This window comes from Salminus brasiliensis, chromosome 2, assembly GCF_030463535.1.
Source record: "Salminus brasiliensis chromosome 2, fSalBra1.hap2, whole genome shotgun sequence".
Taxonomy (NCBI): Eukaryota; Metazoa; Chordata; class Actinopteri; order Characiformes; family Bryconidae; genus Salminus; species Salminus brasiliensis.
In genome coordinates, this window is record NC_132879.1 from 59,516,852 (window position 1) to 59,530,870 (window position 14,019).

Genomic DNA, 14,019 nt, shown 5'->3' on the forward strand with positions numbered 1-14,019 from the left:
AACAAAACAAATAAACCAATTCCAACATTTGTTACTGCAACAGTATTTTGGGAAATAAAAAAGTGTTTATTTTTTGCCATAACTTTATCTGTAAATTATTTTTATCTGTGGAACATTGTGATATAGTATTAATTATTTAGAAATAATAAAATATAATGTAATTTTTTTGTTTGTTTGTTTTTGCTTTCGTCTGCAAAAGGTTTCACTCAAGCAGAGAAAAACCGGTTTAGTAAAATGAAAAGTTTAATTAACAGACTTGGTACAGCAACAGGATTCCCAGTAAAAAAAACACTTGAAGCCTACCGATTGTATTACACATTCCCAACCTGTCAGGAGCAAAAGGAAATCACAGGTAAATGTAGACTTAAAGTAAGATAAAGTCTATCTAGCACCTATACATGTCAATCAATAGAATTACACTACATCTATGGAAAATCTAAAAACAAACCAATTCACTCTCTGTTTTTTCACGAACAGGAATGGATGCTGACCAGAACACTGTGGAGGATCTCATGTTGCGGCTCTGCTATCAGGAGATCATTAGTCAAGGGATGTCAGTGTGTTTATTCACTGCTGACGGAATGCCATTCACAGATGACCCTTTTTTCAACACATGTGAGTGATCATTATTGCCTGTTAAAAAGAAATTCTGTGGTATGACCCCATGCAAGTGACACACCAACAATATTTGATGTATAGTTTATTCATCTGTCAATAGTTTTTTAAAAGGGGATGAGAATAATCCTCAGCCATTGCTACATAGTCAGATATTTACTATTTCAATTCAAACGACTAGTGATTTGCTGTCTTGTTTCTGTTAATTTGTTTGAAATTTATTTTACTGTGAATTAATAAGTTACAAATATAGTAATTTCTACAATAATCATTAGTTACATTTGTAAAATTTTTGGTTCTGCTATGCCTTTTGTAGCGCCTTATTTTTAGGACTACATAATGTACACCATCACTGCTGGAACAAAATGTTATCTATAACATGGAAATATTATAAGAAATGGAAATTTATAAATATATATAATATTTATACATTTCCTTTTCTTATAATATTTATACTGGTTACATAATCAGATATATTAAAGACAACAAAAAGTAACAACAGTCTTCAAAAATTGAAATATGTTTGTCATAAATCTGTTTTGTAATTAATATCTTACCTTATGGTAAATTAATGGATATTTTATATAAGTAAATGTGTTTATTTTCAACATTGTAAAAAATAATCTGCTTTATGTTCTGCCTCATATTTTGTCACCCAGCTTTGTCAGAACAATATTACTTGTGCAGAGAGGAATTGACAAAATTAGTTTTAAATTATTGTTGATGTGTTGGCTTGGAATATTACTGTTAAAAATAACCAGAAAGTTATTTTATTTGTTATTATTAGTCTGTTTTACTATGGAAATACACAGTGAAGTTATCACTGTAAATAAAATGTATACTTTAGTTTATGTATACTTTAAGTTATGGAATGTAATTCTTTTTATTTTTGTAATTCCTTTTAGGGTCACTGAGGGACAGGCATATTGACAATGGAGACAAACTGTATGCTATTTTTACACCGAAAGAAAATCTGAAAGACTCTCCTCAGTACCGAATGCAAAATGACATTAAAAATGAAGGACCACATACTGTCCACTGCCACATTATGCTCAAGGTAGTGCAGTTCTAGGAGAAAATCAAAACTTTGGATATTAAATTCTGATGAAGCACAACAATGAAGGCCTGACAATATTTCTTATTATAAGGGAAATATTAAGGAAACCCAGATAAAGAGCAAATATGAGGTTTAGAATGCTCCAGATGAGTTCAGGTGTAAAAACAAAACAAAAATGAAATCAGCAGTTCTGTTTTAAAAGCAAATTATGGAGACAAAAAGACTTTTTTTTTTATTTAAAAGTTTGTAAAATGTCAATTGTAAAAGGTAGAAAAATGTAATTTACAATCAATAACATTTACATACAATTCTTATGGATAGTACATTTTATTTCTTTAAAGCAACATTATGTAGCATTTCTACTTTAATTTAGCAGCTTCAGAATTATGCTAATGCTCCATGACTCTAACAGGGAGAACTTCTCTCCAGAACTGTGTAACGCTGTGTAACCCGAGCAACAAATACCAAATCTGCTTTAAACTATTCTTTTTCTGGGGCAGCATGAGTGACAATAGTGATAAATAAGATTTTGGTCTTAAGTTTACTTTTTTATATATGATCAAACATGGATCATAATTCAGAACAGGATCATAAATACACAGGATAATAAATATCCCACATACCAATTATTAATTCAGTGAAACTGAAAGTTCCAACATGTCTTTTAACTTGGTAGTGATCATGATCAGGACTACAGCCGGTAGCTTCTCTGTGCTTCATTAAAAGGGGTTGATTTTACTCATTGACAATCCAACACACACTCACTGATTGTGTGTGTGTGTTCACTGCACAGATGGGCAGAAGCCAAATTCCATCTGTGTCACAAATGGTATATATGCTTGTCTTGTCTGATCACAGATTTACACAAGCCAGAAATGTCTTTTAGAGCCATTTGTAAACATCATATGATTCTAGAGATTCTAAGCTGTAAAATGGATAAGCATGCTAACATTTAAGCTTTTGAAATGGTTTCCCAAAGTCAACACTTTTAAAAATGTGGACTGTGAATAGCAGTCAGGTATCCATCAAGAATATTGACAGAAACGTGGTGTGTATGATTATATTTTTTACTCTGTGGTGATTCAGAAGTTGAGACCAAATTTTGTTGTTTCCTTGAAAGATGTATGATGTCGCACATTCTGCACCAAGAAAAAGAATAGTTCACAGTAAAATTGGTATTTGCTGCTCCTGGACTTCCCCTACATTGGAATGTTTTTTTTTTTGACAAGATAGACACAGAATCAGCATCTGAAATCATTGTCCAAAATTGCCACCACAATCAGTATTTCCATTAACATATACTTTTTTGTCATCAAAAAGGGGAACCATGAAATTAAACTGGACCTGGAGAAAAATACTTTGACTGACTTGAAAGAAAAACTTTCACTGACAACTGGAATACCTGCACAATTGTTTTATCCAAAGTAATGATTACTTGTTTTTATGTATATCCGTGAATTGACATATAGAAATATAAATAAAGGTGTTTTATTATTATTACTTGCTATTAGTAGTAAGAATAGTATCATTATCTTTAAGGAAAAAAGTGTTGTACTTTAACTTTTGTGACTCTTTCCAACAGGGATAACAATACCAGGATTTACAGTGAAACACTGAATAATCTTCGGATCAGTAAAGATAAAACAGTGCATTTCATCTTGTCCTCTTTTCATGATATCATACCACCTTTGATTGAGACCTTCCACAGTGATGTTAAACCTTCAGTACCACAAACTCCAAAGGGACTGAGCATTTTCTTCTCAACACTGCAATCTATTGTAAGTTAAGTGGGAAAACATGATACCACTTAATTTAAACTGAATCATTATAGTGTTGGATTAAAGTGTTGGATTTATCTCCAGTTAACATACTCATTTAAGTTATTTTTAAAAGATTAACTCAATCTGTAAGATGGAGCATTTGGAATGGTAGCTTTGTTTGAAGATTTGTTAATGAAAAAAAACAGGAATTACAAAGAGTGCAATGCAAGCTGCATCAGGTGGCATGGCTCTTTCTGTCATTTTAGGTTGTGGCAGATGCCTTGACTCCATTTCAGGTCGAGTTCACAGTCCTCTGGCCTGAAATGTTGACTGCTTATCAAAAAGCTGACTAATTACAATTATTTGTTTTAAAAATATATAGTTTTGTTGTGTGTGATAATATATAATAGTTGTGATGCTGTAGTTTATATCTTACAAATGGATTAATTATAACTGGTTGTGTAGCTTCTAAATTTGATGTCTTACATGGCAGTTTGTTTCTGGAAGGTTTGTCTGTGCTTGGTTATTTTGCATTTCTTGTAAATTAAGATGGTTCTTGGCCGCACTGAGCTATTAAATGTACCCGACTCTGTGATTTTGGTGTGAGGTAGGGTTTAAACAAACTTGTGTTCTCCTCTTGTAGAAAAATAGACATTGTGGAGATGAGTTTAAGAAAGTGATTGCACATATTCGAAAGCTCAGTGGATGTAATGCCCTGGCTCAAAGTCTGTACCAGCTCATCTGCAGAGCTACAATTATTACCAGAGTTCAGAAGGTAATGTAGTCATTAATAATAACCCTACAATTTGCTGGCAAACAGAAAGCACCTACTTCATATGATGTTTTCCTTTTTTCTTTTCAGGTTGCCGTTGTGGAAGGGTTGTACTTCCTTTTCAGGGAAATGTTGCCAAGCCGAACTAAAAGATATGGGGACAAGATAATTGAAGATGAGGATGTTTTTGAACATTCGCCTGTTTGCTGGGCCTACCTTTTATCTCAGGGAGAGGTAAATATCCTATATGTCTTTTTTTTGCTGAATGAAAATATCAAATAAAATAAAAATAAAAAAATTTGATCCTTTCTGCAAATCCAAATATAAGTAATACATTCTCACTCAACGACCATGGGTTGCATGAAATTAAAGGTATTTGATGTTAGTTTAAATATATCAAAGCACCACCAGCTAGCAATCCCCACTAGCAATCTCCACTGCAGTTTATGCTGTGCACTATTGGCCTCAGTAGCATTATAACATAATAACATATAGTGTTTGAACATTTGCAAGTAGCAAAAATGCTAATGTTAGTCAGTCGTAGACAATGCTTAACAAGCCCATTGTGGTCCAACAGTTGTGAAATACACATCAGTATCTGACCTTATTAATTCTCTGGTAGCCTAAATGCAGTCCAATCTTACTCACAGTAATGTTTCAGACCAAAATCAGATTCAGATTTATTGACACAGGATGTTCAGATTTATTGACACATAACATCCTATCTGTCTATTTTCTCTGTAGTACTGAACAAAATAGACATTGTATATATAATGTGCATACAGCACACTTAGTATACAGTATACAGGCAATACAACAACTGTAATAAACTGTACAAGAACAATAATATACAGATAATGTACAAATTATTTACAACAACAAAAAAACCTCTGTTAGTGCAGTATTGCAAACAACAGTAGTGTAACTGTTTGGAAATGAAAAATGTGGTGGGCAGTGTTATGGATGTGAAGCAAGGTGTAATAACTATACAGTAGTTTGGTTCTAGCAGATGACATCACTGAACAACTATTTATGAGAGTGATGGCATGAGGAAAAAAGTGTTAAGCCTTTCTAAAAGAGTATAGGCTGTTACAATACCCTTGGTTTTTGGAGAAACACCAAATGAGCAGGTGTTCCCTATACTGTCCTCTCTGAGTGTATATTGAAGATACACAGGTTGGCAGTGAGTTAAACTGTCTTCAAGAATGCAATGTAGAGCTCCAGTATGTATTCTTAAAGAATTTGGTGAAAATACTGTTGTTTTCTAAAGGCACCATTGGACATCCGACAGTTTTCAAATAATCACTACACACATAATTCTATTCACACAGTGCAGAATAAATAGAATATCCACTACAATGTGGTCATATAGTGCAATTTGAAGAAGGTGGCTTTGTGTCCTCTATGTTGTTGTATGATGTTACGGTTTCTTCACATTGTAATGAGGTATGCACATATTCTTTGCTTTTCAACATTCCTCATGTATTTCTCTCTTCAGAACGAGAGCTCAGAGCATGAAAATTATGCTCCAATATCTCTGAAGGCCCAGTCAACAGATCTGCGTCTCTCTGAGCCAGTGCGAATACCAGGAGTGCCTGAAGTCTTTGACAGAGAGTATGTTCTGGAGAAAATAAAGAGTAAGAACCATTTCCACTTACAAGCATGTTTATTTTATTGTTACTGATTGTTCTGAAAACAGAACTTTCTTAAACATTCACTATAATTCATTTAGACAGTGAGAAAATCCCCAACTGCAGTGAGGAGAACCTTAGAGAAACATCAATTCAAAGAGCAACGGATGTTGAGAAGATGTTGCTCAGTCTCCCGCCATCGATTCATCCTTTCCCACTTTGGATTTCATATAATGCTGATCAAACCTTTTGCAAGTATGATTCATTTGACAAATGTCATTGCTGGGGGACAATATATGACTTAATAATAGACATAAACTGCTGATTAACTGGCTGCTCTTTACTGTATTATTAAATAGTAACTGCGATACCAGATACCATTTTTGTGTATTATAAATCATAATCTTTTGCACAATGCTTAACTATGCACTGAGTCTATACAAATTGAGAACTTTAGCCTCAAGGCTGTGTCTAAAAAACCCATTATTCATCATTTAAAAAATCATTAATGCAGCTGTCCATAGCAATCACGCAAAAAGAGAATGGCCATGTATTCTATGTAAAACAGACATAATCCAGGGAGCAAATGTTTGTACTGATCAAGATTGTATTTTTTAGTTTTAGAATACATCTGGATAAAACTTATACCCAGATGAGCGAGGAACTTAAAAAGTACCCCTACATAAACATTACTCCACCACTACAACTGAAGGCTCTAGGAACTGAAGGACCATGCTTGGTGCGTCTCAGTGAAAGTAAGGAATCTTTTGCTACACTTTTTTCTGTCAAATAAAGAGGGAAAGAGAACAGGTATGCTCTTTTGGACTCCCAGACAGGCTGTGGCATCACAGAGGATTGAATCTGCCACCTCATGATGACAGAGTCAACACTAAAGATAGAGCCAGGTTAATTGGAGCCTGTTGCTTCAACACTTTGGCACTTTTTAAATGTCACAAGCTTATCTGCACTGGTGGCAGGCTGGAAAACTGGATAATTTAAAAAAAAAAAAAAATTTTAATACCAATATACAAAATAAAAGTATCCCAATAAACTATAAACTAGAACAAAACTACACGAAACTGCAGACTTACTCTATGTACAAACATAAGCTGCATACAAATTGAAAATTCAATTGTGATGAAATCGATACAATGAAATCATATTTCTGTAGTTTTTTTGTTTGGATTTACATTGAGGCCAGTCATTTTCATTATAGCCACAAGTGGGCACATATAATAATAGAAAAATATCAAAAAAGATCTTATAATATAAATCATATTATATTATAAATTTTAAACAAAAATTACAATAACTAAGTCCACCAAACCTTATGGACAAAAATAGCAAGTGTTTTTCTCTTTGCACAGATAGCAAATAGAGACATCTGTCTCTGCATTTGATTTCATTCAGTGCACCCCATTCATTGCACCCTAACTCCCCAATTCATCCCAAAAGTACTGGATGGAGCTCCTCCACCATCATTCCAGAGAACACAGCTCTTCCACTGCTCCACAGCTCAATGCTGGGGGGCTTTATACCCCTCTAGCCCACGCCTGACATAGGCATGGTGCCAATAGGGTCATGTCCTTTAACTGCTTATCAGTCATATTCTCTTGGCAGTTCTTCTTTAGAGGGACTAGACTCACTCTGCGTCAGCAATGGGTAGACACATATACACTCTCTCTCTCTCTTTCTCTCTCTCTCTCTCTCTCTCTCTCTATATATATATATATATATATATATATATATATATATAACATTAACCCAACCTGAACATGGAGCATTGTACTCACCCGACTGCTGAGGAAGCTGCCGCAAGAGTTGAGGAATACAGATGTAGGGCTGCATCAAACTATTATTTAATGATTATTTAAAGATTCATCTAATTACTAATTTATTGATCATTCTAAATGTTTTTTGTTTGTGTGTCTGGTTAGTTAACCATAATAATGCAAGTAAATATTTCGCTTAATATTTTAATAGTGTCTTTAAACATCTTTTCTTACAAACACAAGTGCACTTCAAGGAATTATTTTGTAGCACATTTTCGAGACATAGCAGCATAGCAGCATGTCTTCATCAAGCTGTAAATGTCATTTCTGCACCACTGCAGTTATGGTAGCATAACACCAAACACCATTTTTCGGCTGTTTATATGTTTCTTTTTTCTTTAATGCCTGGGTACAAATGGGAATATCTAGCATCCATGCCATGAAGAATTGCTGCTTTAAGAGCAGTCTTAATGTAGTCTCTCAATAAACTGCTAAGTGTGTATGTACTGTATTTTGCTTGGGATTTTTGATGCTGTTGTTTGTCACTCTTACAGAAAACGTTGGCATGTATATAAGTAAAGACAAAGTGACTCCTCAAGTAATCAAGGTGTTCGACTGTCTTTCTGGGAAAGAAGTCAGTGTGAATGCTGATGAGCTGGCTAATTTGTAAGTACTAGTGTGTTCTCAGTTATTCGGAACAACTTTATTTATGCTGTTTTATTGCAACGCTGAGAGATCTGAGCAGACACTCACTGACGCTGAGACTTTAAGAAAACAAAATCCAAACACAGTAAAAAAAAAAAAGTTCAAACTGTTAAATGAGGTCAAGACGTGATTACAAGCATCATCTGATTGAACATCAAAATTCAGGTATGGTTGTGTGATCTGGTTGTGAGGGTTAACAATCTTAAAGATTGCTGTAATTTTGCAAAAATGAATTTGGGGAGTTTGTCAGATAGTTTTAAACTACTCCTGGTTTTATTGGTTTTAATTTAAATCCTCTACATATCCAAGACTGGACGAGCTTGGATTTTGCATTCTTGCGTGGTTTTATCTATGCCAGACTCAAAATGTTAGGATTGTCACCTGGATATGTTCACAATTACGGATCTCTGAAATCTGATTTCTTTGTGTGTTGTAGACTGAGAGACATAGGAGCTGACCAAACTTTCAGAGTGACGAAAACACCAAAAGAAGCCATAGTGGTATGTTAACAAACAGAGTAAGATTTTAAATAATGACTGTGTGTTAGCTAGTTCTCTTTATTGTGAGAGGGGCAAATCTCAGCTATTTGTAACTATGATGTAATACATAGTACACAAGGACACTGCATGTTTTAGGCACACATGAAAGTACATGGAATGAATCACAATTGTTTAAACTTAATAAATAAATAAATAAATAATACATGAATAAATTAGTAATAATCTCAACCTTTCCCTTGTACATTTTGAACCCATCCTGTGTCCAAGCAAAGAAAATCTTAAAATAAAATGTTCAATGAAGAGTTTCCAGAACTGTGAATTTTACCCATCTCATGTCTTTGGTGTCATGATAAATTGTTGTAAAATTGAACACATTTTGTTTTAGGTTCTCTTCGATTCAAGCTCTTCAATGAAAAAAGAATGTTTTGACACTCAGTGCCAGATGACTCGAATTGATGCTATTAAACAAGTGTTTGATAGCTTCTCCAACCGATGCATGGCTTATGGCTGGTCAAATTTTACTCTAAAGTAAAAACTCTTCATACCTTTACAGAGAACTTGGAAACCTTTAAGGTAATTTCTACCTGCTTTTTCTTCATATCTTTGCTTTTTTTCTTCGTTTACAATATGATGGCAGACAGATAAAGGGAAAACAAATAAATCAATCGAGCAGAGAGTTCTAGCAGCAACAGCAGCAAAGTCAACATGAAATATTATTTTTTCCCCCAAATGGCAACATGTAAACACAGCATTATAATTTAGTATTAAAAATGTTTAAGGTAGTGCTCCCAGTGGCATCTCAATTTGTGGTTGGAGTAACATTAACATGATATAAAATAGTAAGAAACCAGAATTACTATTTCAATATGTTTTACATATCTTTAAATATATCTAAACATATCTTTAAATGTATCTTTAAATACTTAAATGCAATATTTGTAATAAAATGTAAAATACATATTACTTAGGTAGTGTTCAAATCTTGAGGCAAATAACTTATCATGGAATACTTATTAATAATTTATTGTCTACCTAATTATTATTTTGATGAAGTGATGCCAGGTAGAAGGTATATAAACATCCATTGTAATTGTAGCTACATAGCTTTACAAATTGCATTTATTTTCCTAATTACCTACTATTATACCCCCAACGACATGTATATTTGTATGTGGGCATGATCATTGTGAGATATATGTGTCACGCCCGTGCGCCCGTACGCCCCAGGGGCGGTCCCGGGCCGCGGCTGACAGGCGATCAAGAACTCCCCCTTCAAAGTCTTGTCATGTTCATGTCATGTTTAGTTACGTTCTGGACTTTTATGTTAAAAAGGACTCTTGTGTTGACCCCCATCGTCTTCATCTTGGTTTTAGGTTGTGTTTGTCATGTGTCTGTTCATCGTTTGGTGAATGTGTATCACCTGTGGGCTGGTGTATTTAAAGAGGGCTAGTGTCAGCTGCTGGGGGCCGAGAATTACTCTTAGTGCAACCAATGCACTCAGGATACTCAGTGTTCACTGGTCTAGTCTGTGAGTCCGTCTGTATCTAGAGGACTCTTCTGGCCGTAGCTAGGCAGTATTATTCTCAGGGTCTGTTTGGGGGCTACTGCAGGTCTGCGGCGATCTCGCCAGGCTTCACGGTTTTAGTGGGCTCGGGACCGGTTTGGTCATCTAGGTTGGCGGCTGACTCCCCACTCCCACGAGTCCCAGGCTCGGCCTGGTGGTTTATGTTTCTGTATAGCGGTTCAGGCTCAGCCCCGGCAACTAGTACAGCCCTAGTGCCTCGCCAGCCCCAGGTGTGTTCTTCTGTTTTGCCCCTCTTGGTTGTCACGGTTGTTGTTTCTGTTCTTCTTTGCCCCTCGTCATTCTTGCTGCTCTTTCTGTTTGTTTTAAGGTTTATTGTCCCACCATAAACTTCTCACTTTGGTCCATTCCCTGCGAGTGTTCACCCATTCTTGTCAAACCGTGTGGATCATGACAGTATGCCCTGAGCATTGGGATTTTACAGTAATTGAGAGATTTTAATTCATAAACAAAAAATTCTGCTCTTCTACTTTCAGGAATATGTTCATGGTCTTCAGACATCAACAGGGACTTTTCTTTACGATGCTTTGAATCATGGAATTGAAGAACTTGCTCAAGTTAAAGAGAGATTTCCAGACTGCAAATGTCGCATTCTGTGTTTGACTGATGGTGTTGACACTGGGTATGCTGCTCAAGTAAAATGTTTTTGTATCATGACACCATGAGAAAGAAACCTTGAGAATACCTTAAAACAGGGACCTATGCCCCTCTGGTCAACACCAGATGGCAAAGCAAGACCAATAAGAATTATAGACTATAATGATATGACCAATGAATAACATTTGAATATTTGTATATAACCAAAATTAAAAGAAAAGTTTAATAATAAAGTAATAACACTTAAGTAAGCAGTTGGCAGTGAATCAATGATACATGATGCTTTTGCTGAGCTGAATTAGTCATGTGAAAAGGTTAGGACACCCCATGAAAACATTTGCTTATTTTAATAGATTCAAACATCTGAACAGTTGATCTTCATTTAAACAATATTGAGTAGTTCTAACTTATACATCTCAAGATTCATCTGTCCTGGTCTTTGTTTTGATTACTTTACTTAGTAGTCTAATTTTCTTAAATTGCTTATTACATTTTTATTTACCATTACTATTTGAATTTTTTCTTCTATTTTAGTTGTTATGTTGTAAATATTTCTGTTGCTTTCATATTTTTATCCTTTTTATTTACCTCTCTTGATTTGTAATTATTGCTCAGCTACACTGTAAATGAGGGGTTTTCTCAGTGTATTTCTGATAATTAAAGGTTGGATTGATTATCAAGTATAATTTATAATGAGGTAATCTTGACAATTATTTGTAAACCCTTCTTCTGACATCAGTTTTCCTGCTGCATGCAGTGTGCCTACCTAATGCTCTAGTCTATTCTATTAGCTAATTTAAGATTCCAAGTGACTCCAAATGCATTTTGTTTTTCTGAAACTACAGGTCGACGTGCACATCAGTTAATGTCGCAAAGAAACTGATGATGTCACACATCGTTGTTGATGCTATAATTGTTGGCACAGGGCGCAACACTGTGTTACATGGAATCAGCAATGTCACAGGTTGGTTCACATAGTTGGTTCACAAAAACTTTAATTTTACATCTGGCTAAAGATGTATGTAACAGGTGAGGCTGTCTGATGACAAACTATCTTGACTTTTTAAGGTGGATGCTGTTTTAAACCTGAGACGAGTAAAGCAGCTATGCAGCTCTTTGAGATGGAAACAGTTTTATCCATGGAATTAAGGAAGGAAAAACAAAAGTATGATGTATCTTCCATTATGACTGAGGTATGGAATGATTTTATATAATATATATACTCCCAGTTAACAAATATATTTATCTTACTGTTTTTATACAAAAGGCTCATGCACAGATGAATTGTTTTTTTACAGAGAGATCTCAAGAACATTTTTAAGACGCATGCATATGATAAGAAACCAGAAACAAAACTACCGCCACAGATAAACAGTAAAGTGACTGTGACTCAGAAGTAAGTAGTTATATTTAGTGACATGTATATATAAATCATAATTAAGGTACTTTACCTACTCATGGGATATGTATTCCATAATACTAATTGAACATAAGGGACCTAGGGACATGTCTCCCTCTAGGGTTAGGCGGATGGATAGAGAAGCCACATAGACTTTCAGAGAGGAAGGGGATCTCCCAAAGGTCAAAAACACTTGCAGAAATGAAAGCACAGTTTCCACAGAGCATGAGAGCAGGCCCATCTGCTGTTCTGTACACCTGTTTCCAAACACCTGCCACCTACCGCTATATAAAACCTGGGTAGAGGCTGCTCTAGCATTCCTAATGTGTGCTTTACTCCTTGAAGAAATGAAAAGAGTGCCACAGCTATAGCCAAAAGAACTGGGTAAGAAGCTAGCAAATGAGATCCTTCTGCATAGGAATGCCCCGGATCAGCATCAGCAGTCTCTGCCATTGTGGGGCCACCTGAATGACCTTGTGACCCTCCTTTTGAACTGTGGTGAAGACCAGAACATCTTGACCTAACAAGCTGACTTGGTCACATTCTGAAAAAATACAGTCATGTTTACTATGACAGGTCCACCTGTGCTCATTCAAACTTTTCCCATATCAAATGAACTACTTCTTGGTGAAAGCACCAGTGGTTGGGTCTCAAAGATTGCCTCGAGAGGTTGTCATGTTGGCCTGCAAGGAGAGAAAACCATGTGTGTGCCCACATCCATCATTTTTGCATTAGACTCAAAAGCACTCACGGCTAGGGTCAGCCTGAAAGGCAAAACTTTGAACTGGTATAGCCTAGGCATAACAGAGGAAACATCTGTACTCCAGTGTAACTGGAATGTGAAAGCTTACTACGTATTTAAAATTGGTCACCTCTGGTCTGTCACCATGGGCCGGTGGTTTTGCGTGGCATTGCCTGGTTTGTCGCTTGAATCTCGGTTGTGTTTCTGAACTACACACATCTATGCTTGGTGGGGGCATTCTGGGGTCTATTTGTAATGAAAACAATGATTAATGTGATCTGGAACTATGGGTAAAGACCTGATTGCTGCTCTACAAACATCAGACAGTAAAGACTGTGCCAGACACACCTGGTAACACACCCTTCCATGGCTAAGAGTCAAGTATCCCATTGACTGGAGAGCCATATTTAAGGGCAAAATGCCACAGAAGTCCTGTAAAGAAGAGTGCAGGGCCAGTAGCAGAAGGGAAAGAGAGTTCACCTTAAAACCAGCCATGAATTCAGCCACAGAATTTTCCCCAACAGAAACCGAATGATCATCAGACGCTGCTTGCAGAAAGAACTTACTTGCTTTTGGCACTGCAGCTGCTGGACCATCATATGGTCAGTGCAAGCTTTAGCAAGCTATGAATTGGTGCGGAAGGCACAGTAATAACAGACAGTGTAGTGACCTTCCAGTCTTGTAAGTGTGAGGAAGCTGCAGTGGTGAGCAGCAAGTCCAGCAACTGTCCATGTTTGTTGCCACTGCCCAGCGTTTACAGAGCTGCTATCCTCTTATGGCATGGGTTAATCAAACACCTTGCATCATAAGATTCCAAAACAGCGGACCTAACTTGATTTATTTTTATTTAGAGTTAGTTCAGCTTTAATGTAAGTTGCCTAAATAGC

General features: G+C 35.9%; 1 protein-coding gene across 2 annotated transcripts in view; it reads left to right on the forward strand.

Moving 5' to 3' along the window:
* Nucleotides 1-14,019, forward strand: part of LOC140549599 (uncharacterized) — a 28,302-nt gene that overhangs the window by 6,626 nt on the left and 7,657 nt on the right. Inside the window, exons 3-16 of one of the 2 annotated variants that reach the window (XM_072673342.1) lie at nucleotides 200-352; nucleotides 478-615; nucleotides 1,521-1,672; nucleotides 2,993-3,096; nucleotides 3,255-3,450; nucleotides 4,076-4,207; nucleotides 4,295-4,438; nucleotides 5,703-5,841; nucleotides 5,937-6,090; nucleotides 6,454-6,590; nucleotides 8,162-8,273; nucleotides 8,749-8,812; nucleotides 9,198-9,385; nucleotides 10,871-10,959. In XM_072673342.1, the coding sequence (XP_072529443.1) occupies nucleotides 200-352; nucleotides 478-615; nucleotides 1,521-1,672; nucleotides 2,993-3,096; nucleotides 3,255-3,450; nucleotides 4,076-4,207; nucleotides 4,295-4,438; nucleotides 5,703-5,841; nucleotides 5,937-6,090; nucleotides 6,454-6,590; nucleotides 8,162-8,273; nucleotides 8,749-8,812; nucleotides 9,198-9,344 (1,772 nt within the window). In that variant the 3' untranslated portion in view covers nucleotides 9,345-9,385; nucleotides 10,871-10,959. Of the gene's footprint in view, nucleotides 1-199; nucleotides 353-477; nucleotides 616-1,520; nucleotides 1,673-2,992; nucleotides 3,097-3,254; nucleotides 3,451-4,075; nucleotides 4,208-4,294; nucleotides 4,439-5,702; nucleotides 5,842-5,936; nucleotides 6,091-6,453; nucleotides 6,591-8,161; nucleotides 8,274-8,748; nucleotides 8,813-9,197; nucleotides 9,386-10,870; nucleotides 11,017-11,836; nucleotides 11,956-12,059; nucleotides 12,185-12,289; nucleotides 12,388-14,019 lie in introns of those variants that run through there. The other variant, XM_072673343.1, reaches the window with a different exon arrangement.